Source organism: Echinops telfairi, unplaced genomic scaffold (assembly GCF_000313985.2).
Source record: "Echinops telfairi isolate 266 unplaced genomic scaffold, ASM31398v2 ScPeMD7_23;HRSCAF=83, whole genome shotgun sequence".
Lineage (NCBI taxonomy): Eukaryota > Metazoa > Chordata > Mammalia > Afrosoricida > Tenrecidae > Echinops > Echinops telfairi.
The window spans coordinates 80,414,228-80,430,955 of record NW_022103920.1 but is presented as its reverse complement, the minus strand read 5'-3'; the positions used below and the strand labels follow the sequence as shown (position 1 = coordinate 80,430,955).

General features: G+C 40.8%; 1 protein-coding gene across 1 annotated transcript in view; it reads left to right on the top strand.

The window, feature by feature from the left end:
- Positions 1 to 16,728, top strand: part of IGF2BP3 (insulin like growth factor 2 mRNA binding protein 3) — a 135,141-nt gene that overhangs the window by 50,813 nt on the left and 67,600 nt on the right. The window contains exon 4 of the mRNA XM_004702718.4: positions 11,518 to 11,566. Coding sequence (XP_004702775.2) covers positions 11,518 to 11,566 — 49 coding nt within the window. The remainder of the gene's footprint in view (positions 1 to 11,517; positions 11,567 to 16,728) is intronic.

Here is a 16,728-nt window from a genome sequence, read left to right as displayed (position 1 = left end):
TATATCTCTGTTTATCATGATGTTACCTGTTGGCCCAGCTGTGAAGATTGTGGTTTTCTTCACATTGAGTTGCAATCCATAGTGAAGGCTGCATTCCTTGATCTTTTTGCTAACCTTCTGCTCTAGCAAGTAGATGTCTCTGGGGTCCATCTTCACTTCTAAGGACCATTCTGGCTGTACTTCTTCCAAGACAGGGTTTGTTCTAGTGGTTCTCAGCCTGTGGGTCATGACCCCTTTGGGGGGGTGTGTGTCAAATGACCCTTTCACAGGGGTCGCCTGATTCATGATAGTGGCAAAATTACAGTTATGAAGTAGCAATGAAAATAATTTTATGAAATGAGCTGATACCAAGGGCTCAAGTAGAAAGCACATGTTTTGAGAATGATGATGGCAACAAATATACAGATGTGCTTGACACAATGGATGGATGTATGGATTGTGAGAAGAGTTGTACGAGCCCCCAATAAAATGATTTATAAAAGAAAATAATGTTATGGTTGGGGGGGGGGGTCACCACAACATGAAGAACTGTATTAAAGGGTCGTGGCATTAGGAAGGTTGAGAACCACTGCTATAGGGTATATTGAGTTAGCAGTGAGTTTGGTTTTGGGAATTATAGATGGAAAATAATAACTTATTTTTCCCTAAAAAAATGAGTGACGTGTATTTTATATATCATAAACTAAGGTGAAAATTGACTGATTCCACCAGCCAGAGTTCATCATAGTAGGTGTTATTCCATGTTCTCTATTTCTGTAAGTTTGCACCTGTCACATATATCTATATCCACACACACACCTCGGGAGCCCTGATTGTGAAGTGGGTTATGTGTTGAGTTGCTAAGCCGGAGAGAAATGAAACTGTACTCCTGGAAAGAGTCACAGTCTATGAAGCTCAAAGACCAGTTGTTCAACCCTGTCTGTCCTATAGTGTTGAGTTGTAATCGGCTCAATGTCCTTGTTTGGAGTTTGAGGTTTTTAAAAATACACATAACCTGTATGCTTGCACATTTTTAATGAGATCCTTTGTCACGTATTCCCCCCCCCCCAGAACAATATCGTAAACATTTCATCATTAAATCTTTTACATTTATGGTGTCTCCACAATACAGTATTTTATATTTGGATTGAATTATCTAGCTACTTCCTATTACTTGGACCTTAAAGTTCTTCCTCATTTTGTCAGGTGCTGTAGAGTCGGTTCTAACCCATAGCGACCCTGTGCACAACAGAAAAAAACACTGCATGGCCCACACCACCCTCTCAATTGTTCTTAGGCATGAGCCCATTGTGGCAGCCGCTGTGCCCATCCATCTTGTTTAAGGGCTTTCCTCTTTTTGTGCTGCCCCTCTGCCTAGTTTTCACAGTTTTAAGGCTGGTAGAAAAATCTTGGCGGGTTACAACTTTATGTGATGAAATGAAAGAATTCTTGAGTTAGAGGTGGTACCTTTTGCTAGAGACTTTGATAAGAGACTGCCAAGTCAGGGTTGAGTTAAGATTATGCCCATTGACACCACCCCTAATGAGAGACTGCTCCTTTCCCGGGTTATTTACCTACTTAGATTATTAAACTTGTACAAATTGAGGTTGACCTTTCAAAGAGATGATTCTTAACTGTGTAAAACAAAACAGGCTCCTTGTAATTATAACAGTATTGAATTTAGCCAGGCTGAACAATTCCCCTTTGGGCAAAGATTGAGTTGCTCTGGTACAGCAGGAATGAAAACATGCAGTTTGTACAGAGTGCCACCAAGTGGCGGGCCAGTGAGGCTGCACTGTCAGCGTATCTTTTTAATTGAAATGGCTGGTCCGTCCAAATGTGGACTGTGCATCCCAGATCTTTACATACAAAGATAGGGCAAAGAGTACTATGTTACAAGTTCTCTTTCCGTTTTCAACAAGTTACTGGTATTAGTCATGGCGTTTTGTCTATGATGTGGGAACAGCAGTGCTTCCCACCTGATTTGTAGAAGAGTTCGTGGAAAGAGGAGGATGTGACTCAGACCCGTTTGGAAGGAAGACTCGCTGCCATCAGTCATTGAGTCACAGCAAACACCCCTGTGGTTTCTAAGACTGACGCTTCACCGCAATAGAAAGCCTACTCTTTCCCCCACTGTGCTGCTGGTGGTTTTGAACTGCAGACCATGTGGATTGCAGCCCAGTGCATAACCAGGGCTCCTGGGGAAGAAATAAGGCAAAGACACAATGTACCTTCAGTATTGATATTAGTAAGTATTTTAGGTGGAAAGTTACAAGTCCTCTACGTTTCTCTGTTGGATGTAATATGAAATGATGAACCTCAGTAGTGTCTAAGATACCAGGGTGTCTGTGAATGCAATTTCTGCAGTACCTTGAGGCAGTTGGGCTTTCAGTGTACTCTTTCCTGTAATTAATATTTGTAACTGTTTGATTGAATGCCAGTATTGAGCCTTTGTATGTAAATTATAACACTAGTTAAGAAAACAAAAGGCAAAACCACACACAGCCAACTAGTTGATTCTGACTCATAATGACCTTGAGGGACCAAGAAGAACTACAGCTTTAGGTTTCCAAGAGCAGACAGACTCCTCTTTCTACCGCACAGGAACTGCTCAGTGTAGAACCCACCCACAGGGTTAGGGCTCCTCTTCAAAGCTACGGAATAAGGTGAAAATTTTGCTTAGGATTAGCATATCTTCTTACCTTTTGAATGTAACTATGTGGCTGTGTTCTCTTGAGATGCTTATGTTACTGGTTGGATTACAAGGGAAATCCAATAAGTATTGCAGCAAAGTGTAAAGACTCTGGACCAGAATGCCTGGAGGTAGATTCTGACCTGGCCACACACTAGCTGTTTGTGCTTTGGGTAAGTTAAACTCTCCCACCTCTGTTTCTCAGTCTCTAGAATGCTAGATGGTGAGGGTCAAATGAGAATACAGACATGAAGCACTTTCTTATTCATATTATTCAGGATATCTGAATATCTTTTATGTTAATGTTAGGAATCAGATGTTATGCAAAAAAAGACACCTATAAAGAGCTTTAGCAAAAGCAGTAATCTAAAATTTGAATTAAAAGTAATGACTATGCAAGATAGGTGACCCCACAGAGACAGTGGCTGGAATAATGGTTCCTGAGGGTTCAGGAAGAGAGAAGTGGGGGGGAGGGGGAGAGCTGATAGCATTGATGATTGCATAACCCCCTCTATAGGACTGAACCACAGGATTGTATGTGAATGGATATATTGTATCGTGTAAGATATATATGTCAACAAGATTAGTATAACCAAAAAAAGGAAGAAAGGCTGTGCTGGGTGGAACTTTCATAGTACACATTTTTCCTGTTAGGCAAGCATCCACCAATTCATTCTGAGTTAGGGCACCCGGTGGCATTGCCTGGGAAGGTTCTCTCTGGTCACAGTGGATTTTTTTTCATAAAAGCAGTTTTGCTCTAACCTCATTTTTTGTGACTTAAGAGACTAGCACGTGGCTGTGAAATTTTACAAACTGTTGTGATGTTGAACACAGCATAGAAGGACAGTGCTATGGGAAAAACTCATGAATCAGTGGTTCTCAGTTCAAAAAAGATGAAATGTCGATTGAGATTGATGACAAACCATGTTCTGGACATCTGTTAACTTCCCGAACTGATGAAAATGTCAACAAAATGTGTGCACTTGTGCTCCAGACCAACAATGGACTGTTGGAAAGATGGGGAAGTGATCTGGACCATCTTGGAGCTTGGTTCAGCACATTTTAACGGAATATTTGGGAATGAGAAGGAACACTGAAATTTGTGCCTTGGGTTCTGACTGACCAGCAATAGAGCTTGAGTGGAAAAATGCCGTGCTTTGAAAGAACAGCTCCAAAGTGACCCAGACTTTTTTCCCCAAGGTTATTACTGGTGATTAGACATGGTGCTATTCTCACAACCCTGAAAGCAAATATCAATCAAGTCAGTGGAAGACATCATTGTCAACCTTGCCCCCAAACTCAAGTAAAATCAAAGATCAAGACGATGCACTTTTTTTTCAATGTGAGGGCCATAATGTATTTGGAGTTTGTTCCTTCAGGTCAGACTGTTAATCAAGCTTTCTATTTAGAGATTCTGAAAAGATTGCATAACATTATGCAACAAAAATGGCCTGATTTATGGCAGATGGGGAACTGGTTTTGCCACCACAACAATGCACCTGCTTACACACCCATCTCAGTGTGCCAATTTTTGGCAAAAAAAACAACATTGCTTCTCTTGCCCCATGCACTTGACTCACCTGACCTCGCTCTGTGCAACTTATTTTTGTTTCTGGGAATAAAGAGGGACATGAAAGGACAGCGACTTTTTAAAAACATTTTGTTGAGGGCTGTTACATTTCTACATTTATTGCCCTCATCATTCTCAAACCATTTGCTTTCTGCTTGAGCCCTTGGTATCAGCTCCTCATTTTCCCCCCTCCCTCCCTCATGAACCCTTGATAATTTATAAATTATTGTCATATCTTACACTGTCTGACGTCTCCCTTCACCCACTTTTCTGTAGTCTGTCCCCACAGAGAGGAGGTTATATGTAGATCCTTGTAATCAGTTCCCCTTTTCCATCCCACCCTCCCTGTATTGACACTCTCACCATTGGTCCTGAAGAGATCACAGTACCTCTATTTTTATGAATAAATGTGTTAACCCTTGTTCACACTTATGTTTTTACCTCTATCCATTTTTTCATCCTAAATCGTTCCTCAGTTTTCTTTTCATTTCCTCCTGTCCCACCATCACGTTCTACCCACTTCCACCTCTTAGTAATTCCTCAGCTAGATTGCTGTTCCTCCAACACCCCCAGGATCTCTATGTCCTTGTTGTTGATTTTAATCCCCTAATTGTTCCCTGTCTATGGCGTTGTTTGCTCACCCCTCCCTTCCCCCACCTCCTTCTACCCCCAGTCCCTCCAGGACCGAGGGACAGGTCCATTGCCTTCTCCTCGAGCTTGCTTGAAAGGACAGTGATTTGAAAACATAGAAGAGGTGAAGAAAGAAAAAATAAAGCGAGGTACTGTCAGCCATCCAAACAGATGAGTTTGAAAATGTTTCCAAATATGAATCGCAGATTTAGCAAATATATTAAGTTTAATAGAGAGCACTTTGAAGGTGATAAGGTTGTTTTGTAAAACAAGTTAAGTACATAACTTTGGCAAAAGTTTCAGGTTTGGGGGGGTACACCGTGTGTGTGTGTGTGTGTGTGTGTGTGTGTGTGTGTGTGTGTAAAAAATAATGACTGAAATTTTCTTTTCAAGCAAAATGTTTGCCTTCTAGCTCTGGCCTAGGAACAGTGACCACCCCAATAACAATGAACACCCTCGGACCAGATTGTTGTCTCTGTCCTCTATCTGACCACAGTCAACCATAGTTCTCAGCTCAGGTAGGAATAGAAAACGTAAGAGTGGAACCTAGAATAATAACTTATGTTAGAAAGCAAATGAAATCTCAAAAGATTAATGGAATCATATCAAAAGACACAAGCCTATGTAAAAAGGGGCAATTTTAGTATCAAAAAGGTTGTGACTGATTGACAAATGTATATTTTAAATGAATTCAGAATAACATTACAACAAACCTGGTCATCTTTGAATGATGTCAGATTACTAACTCATTTTAGAAAACTTGGAAATTATGTCATTTTTGGACTCACCCGCGAGCAGAAATTGAGACTAGATGTTGCTTGGAACTTGTTTGTTTTGGAGTCAAGCATGAGTGAGAAACGTGGTGAGTTGGAGAATTAAAGAAATGCCATTGAGTGAAAGAAGGTCGTTATAGGGAATGAGACCTTTTGAGAAATGTGCAAGATGTCTCCCAGAATTGAAGGTTGGAGGGCAGGGGCATTTACATACTGGCTTTCACCCTTCCTGTGTAAGTTGTGGATTGTCGGGGCATTCCTATACTCTGAGGCTTTAGAGAAAGCTCTCAAGCAAAACAAAAAAGTCCAAGGCATGCCCCTGGGGTGGGGGAAAGTGTGTGGGACAACACCCAGAGTTGGTGGAACTGCCCTTTGCAGAGTGGATGAAATCAGAGGTGAGATGAAGGGGTGGGACACGAGTCTCAAATCCATCTGCTTCCCAAGGAAAGGATCAATCAAGCCTTTATTCTGCTATTGCCTTTTGTATTGTGTATCAAAGTACCCACACATTTGATTGGGGAAGTTGTTTTTGCAGAATTCGCCGCTAACAAGCAGAATGAATGATAAAATGAAAACCAGTTTTCAACTCCATTGAAGGAGTGGATTTAAGCAATGATCATTAGTTAACCAACATCACAGGAGGACAGGAGATCGTGTAGATCTCCTGATGGAATTATAAAACATCCTTTGTGAAATGTTTGTCTCTCACCAAACGGGCATACGAAAAGCTAGTCAAGTCTTCTGCTGTAACTACAAGCTCAGAGGAACCTGTTTAACACCAACAAAATGTGTCATCGGCAAAATCCTGTCAGTGAGAAACTGTGGGATAAATGGTGAGGGTTTCCCCCAAAAAAAGTCACATGGGGAGGAAGCCTGGAAATTGAGACTCATCATCAACCAAGTATCCTGCTTTGAACAACTGAATCATTAAAATTTGAGCATTGGTTAGCTACTAAGTTTTCTTTTATTTTTTTTTGCACCAAGGGTGATATTTATTAATCAAAAGCATAAGGATGATAAACACACAATTTGAGATAAAGTTACGCTGGGTGGGATGCATTTGAAGTCAGGGGAGAAGCAAGCGTGTAGCTTTGTGTTGTTTGGTTAACGGCAGTGGTACTTGGTAGTAGAATTCTTGTTCTCCTTTTGTGGGATACTTTCCATTCTTGGCCAGTGTGTCTCAGTGCAGCCACTGCTTGTCTGCCAGGGAAGCCCTGCGTGTTGCTGTGATGCTGAACAAATGTTAATGGATTTCCAAACAAAGAACCAGTAGAAAGAAGACCTAGTGATCTACTCGCAAACAATCGGCCAGTGAAAACCCTGTGGACCACAGCAGTCTGATTGTGTGTTTGAGTCCCGCGAATTGGACCTGACTGGACAACAGCTAATGGTTATTTGGTGGTTTTCACAGATTTTTTTGTTTTATAAGGTAGTGTTACACATTACCACATATCACATTCAACCTAGTAAGTAATTCTTGAAATGACCAGAGAGGGGGATGCAATCGGTAAAATACAGAATGAGTAAATTGTACAGGGTTGCAGGTCACAAACCTGTAACTGCCAACTAACTAATTAGCAAGAAGAGAGTGTGGGGGAAACCCTCTCATTAAAAAGACTTGGCAGACACATCAAATAAAGTGGATGTGTGCATCTTGTTGTGACCTTGAGATGAACAAACCATAAAAAGATAATGTCATGGTCCTCAGCATGGATAGCGGGTTCACGGATGTGTTCAGGATGACAGGTAAGTGGGACTTGGCTTGGGTGCAGTAGAGAGGAAACAACTCGTGCTCCTTGAAGCTGGTGATGTGTTCGTTGGGGGGAAGGCTTGTTTTAGTTCTACTTTGGTCTCTTTAATTTACTAAACATCTTGAAGGTGCCCTTTTGAATCTATATGATCTACCTTCTTTTTATCCTATCATTAAACCTACTTTATAAATAACTTGAGTTTTCATAAATAATATTTCAAGCACACTAGACATTTTTAAAAAAAACCCAAACTTTAAAAAATTTATTAGCTTGAGAACTTAAACTCTTCCATTTTTCCTGTCTATGAGAGAGGGGATTCCCATTTAAAGTTTTTTAAAATGCCATTAGTACTTAAATCAGCGGTTCTCAACCTGTGTGTCGCGACCCCATTGGGGGGGTTGAATGACCTTTTCACCAGGGTCTCCTAAGATCATCAGAAAACACATAGTTCGATGGTCTCCAGGCGAGTCCGTCCACATGTAGATATGCCCACATACGAGTACCCATGGTGAAGACTGTTACCTGTGCTACACCATGCTTCAAGACAAAATTTTTATTTGTATTACAAATACATGTTTCACAATCTAGAATTACGTACTGTTTTTGTGATTAATCACTATGCTTTAATTATGTTCAATTTGTAACAATGAAAATACATCCTGCATATCAGATATTTTCATGGCGAATCATAACAGTAACAAGATTACAGTTATGAAGTACTAATGAAAATTTTATGGTTGGGGTCACTACAACATGAGGAATTCTATTAAAGGGTAGCAGCATTAGGAAGGTTAAAAACCACGGACTTAAATCAATATTCCCCTGGTTTTTGTTCCCCAAACTAAGTATTCTCATCCCTTTTACAAATGATAAGAACATAATTGGAGATTTTAGTGAATTCTGGATGTGGAGCTTGTTTTCCTTTCCCTCCTACATATTATGATAAATTTAAGTTTAATCATTGAATGCTTTTTGGGCACTGCTGCTAGACTCCGAATGAAACAGCCTGTGGAGAAAGCATTCTACTTATTACTGTTTATGTGTGTTTTAGAAGTAGATGAAATATCAACTTTGCTGATTACAAAAAGTTGAATTTTCATGATTTGGCGATCGAATGTTGTAAACAATCTATTAAAACTTCATCTGGGGAGGGGGAAAAAGGAAAATGAGCTGATTCCAGGAACCCAAGAGGAAAGCGAATTTTGAGAACGATGAGGGCAACAAATGTATAAGTGTGCTTTACACAATTGATCTACGTATTGTGATGAATTGTACGAGCCCCAATAAAATGATTTTTAAAAAAGCCAACTTCATCTATTTTCTTGACTCTTACTTAGTATTTAGAATCGAATTACCTAATTCTAAAAGCACAGGTGGGAGATGATCAGGGGATGATGTTTTCATTGTGGGCAGCCAGCTAGAAAAGATGGAAGATGAGCCGAGCTCAGCTTCTTACCTGGTTGGAAGCTGTATTCCGGTGGTGAAGGTGGCATCGCGTGCTTTGGTCCCTCTAATGTGTGGAGCCTTTTGGCTCTTGTAGTGATGGAGGTGAAGCTCAGAGTTAGGACACGGGTGAAATGATCGTTTAAGGTTAGTGGGTAAATAGGAACCTGGGTGCACAAAGGATTTGGGATTGGCTGCTGACTTAAAGGGTGGAGATTTGAACCTGTGAAGCCACTACATGAAAGAAAGGTGTGGTGGGTGTACTGCTTTTGTAAAGACTGATGTTAGTTGCCGATGAGTTGGGGACCCTACATATGCAGAGTAGTAGTAGAATGCTTTGTAGGCTTTCTAAGACCTTTCTGAAGCAGATTGCCAGACTTTTCTTCTGAGGCACATCGGGGTGGGGTTGAAGCACTAACCTTTCAGAATAGGTGGCTGGAATTTAATCATTTGCACCACTAAGGGAAACCTGGAGCACTCTATCATATGGGGGTCAACTTTGTAACATGTCGGTTGGGGGGTATTGGAGTCTACTCAACTGTAATCGATTGCTTGTTTGGGTTAATGAGTGAGTGGGTGGAAGCAATTACGGGGCCAAAAGACTAACTGCATGAAAATACTTGTTTTTCTAAAATGAAACATGAGAGAATCAGATTGTGGAAACTGGACAACTATTCAAAGGAGATACTTATTATGGAGAAACTTCTTGTAGGTACGTGGGTGCTACAGGGGGAGATAGACCCTCAGAGTGGGTTCTCAGAGTCCTTGGGAATACATGACGCATGGATTACTTTGTACAAAAAGATAGTATCCTGGTTAAAGAGTTTCTTGGGATTCCTCCAGTGAAGTGAGTGTTTTTGTAACATGAGCAGCCACCTGCTAGCTTACTTCAACTCTGCACATTTCAATATGGCCTATGGGGAGCGGGGAGGGAGTCCAATAATATATATACTCAAGGAAAAATGAGCTTGATCAGGACAAGACCTTGGTTTCTTTATCGCTGTGCCAAATAAATCTTTCTGTGTCTGCTGCTTCATTCAGACAGATTAGTTTTTGCATATGTGCAGCAGATAATCCTTACCTCCTTGATGACCCCGGGGTCAGTATTTGCACAGTGAGCAACTTTCGGCTACCCGAACAAGTTTTGAAATCTGTTAGAAATTGGCTAAACGCTTTATTGAAAATATCAAGCTCAACAGAGAGGTAGGGCCCACCTTCGTAGCTTCCACAGTGGTGAGCACATGAGTTATTTCGAAGTAAATCCCAGACTAACATTTAATCTGAATGTTCCCAGACTGGGTAGTGTTTTGAACCCCCCACCCCCCACCCCACCCCCGCTTTCTTTTTGGTCCCCTGGTTGTGCACAGTTCTGCACTCATAAGGGAAACGTGTTTCTCCCTTCCTCCCGATGTTGTGAATCCAAACAGGATGTACTTGAGCTTGATGAGTCTACATACACAGTTTTAAAAATATTTTATTTATTTTCATACACAGTTTTAAGAGTTCTTTCAGGTGGTAGGTGATATCTGTGGCATTTATTCTCATGCTTTGAGAGGAAAGGAAGAGACAAAGGACTAAGCTATGAATCTGCTCCAAACTGGTGTTTTTTAAAAAAAACGTGATTGACCTGGAGAAGGAAATTCTCTATAGGGAAATACCTAATTCTAAAAATGAAGTAATTTAATTTTTTCACTAGTCCTTTTTTTTTTTTTTTTTTGTAAATAGCTAGATGGCCATACATTCTCTCAAGGGTGAGTTTTTGGTTGTGTGTAGCATTGGTAGTACAGTCTAGCATAATAAATACACTGTGTTCTCTCTCTCCTTTAAGCTGCTGACAGTGTTGGGGGAAGGGAGGGGGAAGGGGTTGAGTGTGAGTGAGGGTGTGTGTGTGTGTGTGTTGAACTAAGGAAGGGATTTTTATCACTTCCTGCATCACAGACTACTTTGGCTGTCTGAATTCTTTTTAGTATGTTTTTAAAAATGCATAACAACGCATAGGGTTAGAAAGGAAACCAACCATTTTGAAACATTTTAGCAAAATGGTAAAGCTTGTAAAGTTTGTCATATGGTAATATATGCTTCTTAGATAATAACTAATTTCTAGTTTACATGATTAAATTTCTGTAGATTTCAAGATCTGCAACAACTTAATGTGATATAAAATCTCTGATTCATAATGATAGCAAAATTACAAGTATTGTTAAGTCCACTATGACTTATTGCCTGTACTTACAATGGGAGGAAATGCTAAAACTCAGTTAGGGAGTCATAAAAATAAAGATGTGACTTTTCCCTCCTCCCCTAAAGCCCCTGGATTTTCTAAAGTTTAGTCATGACCTTTGGGCTGCAATTTCAGACTAAGACCCTATGAACAATGAAGTTTTTCTGTCTGCCCTAAGATGCTTTATTTTAGGCTAATGGGCTTAAATTTTAAATGCAGAAAGCTCTGACAGAAAGCTTTCTCTGACAAAGCTTTTCAAATGTCACAGTTACCAGTTGCAGTGGCGATCAAAATCAGAGCACAATAATCCAATAATGCTGCCCTTCCGAGTGTTCTGCGTATTTTTCAACATTTGATACCGAATGTACTAAATAATGTCTAAATGTTCAAGTTGGCAGATTTTGTCTTTTGGTTTTAAACATTAAATGAAAGCTTAAACCATTTTAATTCTTCTGCAGGATTCGGAAGCTTCAGATACGAAACATCCCGCCTCACTTGCAGTGGGAGGTAAGAATTTCTGTGTTTAATATTAAGGTCTTGGTATCTTAGTCTGCTGCTGTTGAGTTTTCCAAAGACTCTTTCTTCTCTCAACTCTTGGTTGGGCAGAATCTAACCACCCTTTTTCTTAATGGTCTGTGTCCTGGTATGGGGGGGTTTCCTTTGAAAGGTCCACTTTTTGAGGTGTATTTAAAAGTCGTTGTTGAAATAGTTTCTTACTGGATAATCTCCATTCAGCCTCACCCTGGTCGGATCTCATTAATAATGAGATCTTTCTGATAACCTGCTACTTGTAAATGCTCCCTTAAGTGCCCATCACTTGAGTGTGATTTTAACACACTGTACTGCTTCCTTTGGCTCCATGATGGCCCTACTTGTGATTGTGTATCAACACAACTGTTTTCACACAGTTGGCTAGCATGTGTCAGCACTTCTAAGAGCACAGTAATGAGGTCAAGAATTTGAGACCCCAGTCGTGGAAGAGATTAGGACATATTGACCCTCAAGTGATGGAACCCGGAGGTTGCTCAGGCTTTACCTTGAGTAAATAGTTCACAAAGCAATTTTGCCTGCCCTCTCCAGTGACTGTTCACCACATCGCCATCACCATGGGGTGGCTGGACTGCCCCGCCTCCTGCCCAGCCCCCACAGCCCTGGTAAGATGTAGTCCCCGTACTTTTGCTTATTCTGAATACTTCACATAGGAAACTCCGAGTGGGCATCACAACATTTGTGGGAAAATGGAACAAAGAGATTATGGAATTTTCCCGCAAGCTTCTAGAAGCCCCTCATTGTACAATAGTAACTTTTCTGTATTTAGCATCTAAAATCCAGAGTAACTATATTCGGATAACTTCACCTTCTAAAATACTCGACAAATCATTAAACCAGAACGCTCATCAAAATGCACAATATGGGGAGAGTAGCTCTGAAACCTGATACTTCAAGGGCACTGGGTGGGTAAGGAATCATTTGTGTTCATTACTTCATGAAGCATTCATTTTCAGAACAGTGTTACACAACTTAATCTTTGTAGGAAGGAGTTGCTTTGCGGAATATTTTTCAAGTTACATAAGGTATTTTAAAAATTGACTTTTACATATGAATATAGTGACAAACTAGTTATATGCACTTAACATTTGTTTAGGGAATTCAGTAGATAGGGACAAGCTCCCCAGATCAGTTTTCTGGTACCAGAAAAATTATTTGTTACTTTTATTTTTTAGGGTGGACCACATTAAATGCGGTTTGTTGCTTGGGAACTCCATTCAGTATAATGTAGCTTTGAATGAGACAGTCCAGTCAACATTAGCAGCTAACTTCTGAGTAAGTGAGGTACTGCACAGGAGTACCGGCAGAGGTGCTATAGGTTAGTGACAGTTTTCTTGAAATTCGTTCATTGTACTGCTTCCTGATTTAGATTGCAGTTCCTATTGGTGGCCTCTCAAGTTTTTACTTTGTTGCATTTTTTTCTCCTAATGAGTAAATTTGGCTTAATTCATAAGACTAAAGATTTGCCACATCTAACATTTTCTTTCTTTCTTCCCTTAATTTCCATTTGGGTAAAAGATTAAGGAGGAAATTGGGTTTCCATTTAACAATTCACCAGTGTTTTGCTTTGTGACATTGATGATCATGGTCCCAATGTAAAGACCCTCTTCTCCCTTGTGCAAACTTTCCATTTGTTCTTCTCTCTCCCCTCTTGCCTTCTGAGCTTTATTCCTGGGCTTGTGCTGCCCTTCGGATCTCATGTGATTGAGTGTTATAAGGAGCATGTGCCCTCCTGGTGTTAACTGTTCACCAGGCTTGAAAGTTGAACACCACAGCGGTAAATTCAGTTCCAATGTCTAAGGGTCTCAGTCTTTGATTCTACCAGTTCCTCTCAGACTTGTAGGCCTGTTTTTACACTTTTCCTGTGATTTTGAATTTTGTTCAACATTTTTCTCCTACTCTAGGCTAGACCCGCTGTTGTGATTCCTCTCAGAGCAGCTTGGCAGTAGCAGCTGGATCCTGTGATCCGTCCATTAGTCCTAGGGACTAATTGCACCTCCTGCCTTCCATTCTCTCCACAATTCTTTGTTTCGAATGGGGAGAGAACAATAGTTGTAAATTATTTTTAAAATTTCTTTGAAGCTATGTAGGTTTACAGAGCACATCATCACTTTCACAGTCCATAATTCATGTGCATTTTGTGTAGTCCCTTTCGTTGTAATGCCTGAATTTTCTCCCGGGATTTTGTTAACATTCTTCTTTCTCTCTTCATCCTTCTGAACTGTTGCTGGGTAAATGGAATGGTTGGTTATTTTAAGGGACACATGCTACCCAGTTAGTGTTATTTATCCCCATACAGACTTGTCTATTGTGTGGTGGAACATTGAGTCACAGGGTGGTTTGAGTTTTGTTCCAGACTCGAAGGGTGACACCGTTGTCTTGGAGGTTCCATCAGTCTCTGACCAGTCAGTCTAGACATTTTTATGGTTTTTGAGTTCTCCACATTTTTCTCCCACTCAGTCGAGGACCGTTCTCATTCCTCTCTTTCATCTAGTTCTTCTGGTCTCAGGGCCATGGAGACTAATTGGTGTGGTTCATTGGATGATTATTTCCCAGCAACTTCTCATTTTTTATTTTTCTTTACTCCAGACAGAAGTCACACCTTAGAAGTTGACTTTTTATGAGCTTTTAAGGCTCCAATCACTTCTCACCAAAACAAGAGGTAGAAAAGTCTTTGTGGACTATTACATACCAATTGACCTTGGTGTTCCCCTAGATCAGGGGTCCTCAAACTTTTTTAACAGAGGGCCAGTTGGAGGGCCGGACTATAGTTTAAAAAAAAACTATGAACAAATTCCTATGCACACTGCACATATCTTATTTTGAAGTAAAAAAACAAACAGGGCAAAAACACCCGGCGGGCCCGATAAATGTCCTCAGCAGGCTGCATTTGAGGACCCCTGCCCTAGATCATGGTCCTTTGCACTGTGCCCCCCCCTGCCCACAAGGTTTTTGGCTACATTAAATAAGTTTTCATAACTTTGCTCCCTGTGTAATCTTTTCTACTTGTGGATGTATTTGTAATACATGCTAAATATATATGTAGAAATTCCTTCTGTCAAATCTATGTGTATTTGTGGTGGTGTCTCTTCAGCTTAAGAGTCTTTGTATCCATTTGAAGATTGTTCTTACTCTTATGGCAGTGTTGTTTATATAATGGTATTTACCTGTGTTGCCTTACCTCCCAATGTCCCTTTACCTCCATCACTTTGCTCTGACATATATCGCCTTGCCCATAACCCAAGGGATGTTAACTTAATTTTGTTGGACAATCCCCTTAGTCCTCTGACATACTGAATTGATATTATTGCCTTCACTTTCAAATAGGACAATGTGGGCAAACAGATTCACTGAATCGAGTTTATACCGAATTGTAAGGATACTGGAAATTCGACTGACGACTTCATGACTCAATTATGGAGGGCTTATGAATAAGTGGGAGTGGATGAGATGTTGGCATGTTCCCTTTCCTTGAAGACTGACTAGATACTGTTTGTATTTTCTCTTTGAAAGGGGCCACTTTGCTTTACTGGGTTTTCAATGTGTACATCGTGAATACTCTGGTCTCTCCTGTCAAACCTCTTCACGGCAGCCCTTTCACATTTGTAGTTCAGGGTTCCTTTCTTGATGGGAGGGAGGGATCAGACGTTGAATCTACTTCCCACTCTACTAGAGTCATGAAAAGTGAAGCAGCCAGCCCTCGTGTCCCTCTTGGTTTAGTATAAGGTCCATAACCACTTACGGTGTGCCCGTGTCTGAAAGATAGAGGTCTGGCTGGATTCGATTTCGGCGGAGTTTTGAGTTTATAAGATATATAGACCTGAAGAGATAGCCAGAAAAGACCGAACATGGGACATTTCATGGGCCAGATGAGCATGGTTTCACTAAGAAGCAGTTGTGGTTATAACAAGATCTATGAAGATAACAAAGCAAGTGTGTTCCTTTGGTAAGTTATTTGTGAACAGTGTAAATGGTTCTTGGAAGAAACATGAAGTATCTTATAATTTTATTCTATTTATTTGATATGTGAACAGGTTTTCAAAAATGATCTGGTCCACATTTTCCTCAGTTCTGACTTAGGGGTGGTATAGGCTCCCATTTTCTACTCCTGCCTTTCTAGTCTTCCCCCTAGTGCCTCATATTAGCAGAATATGGGTAAGGAACAGCGGTCCACTGGGTAAGAGTGTGGTAACTCGTTACAACAAGCCAAAAGATGGATTTGGAACTGAGTGCTTAATTGAGGCACCATCAGACTGTGACCTGATTGACAGGTTGAGTACCACCCCTACACTTTTATCTCGATTTGCCGCTCTCAAAAATGACCCTCCTACTATCTACCTGGCATTCTCATTTACTGCCAGAGTCAATGCTGACTCGTGGCGACCCCTGGTGGGGTTCCAAGACTATTCACTGTTAATGAGAGTAGAAAGCCCAACCTTTCTCTTGAAGAACTGCTGGTAATTTTGAACTGCTGACCATGTTGTTCACAGCCCAACACCTAATCATGGTTTGTCACCACTATAGATAATCTTCCTTTGCTTTATTTGAGGATACTTTTGAAATACTGTTATCTTTCAAACTGTAAGGAATGCTTTGTTAGGTTGCTTTTTTTAGCTGTTAGGAGTTGTAGTCTCAGGTAAATGGGTTTTTCATGTACTCATGGGTTCCTGAATTTATTTAGGCCCCCCCCCCCAAACAAAACAAAACAGAAAAACAAAAAACGTTTGTGCTATACTCCATAATCCAGGATAAAGGGGGCGGGGAGGGGGTCCTGCCTTACAGCCCCTGTGGATGGTTCCAGCCACCTCCACCCCCAACCCAATATCACCCACGTGGGGGACACTCTGATGCACACGAATGTACAGGACCTTCAAGAACTATGCAGGATGTGGGCCATATCTTTATTATAGGGATGTCCCAGACATGTCAAGATGTGTGGCATCCCTGGTCTCTGCCAGCGAAGTCCCCTTCTACCAACCAAGGTGACGATCCCAAAGGACCCACAGAAATCTAAAAACCACCTTTAAAAGTTGAAGGGGCCTCTGCTGAGAACCACTGTGCTACTAGATCATTCTTTCCACAGCCGCATTGAAGGAGTTTGTTTTGTTCTTAATCATTTT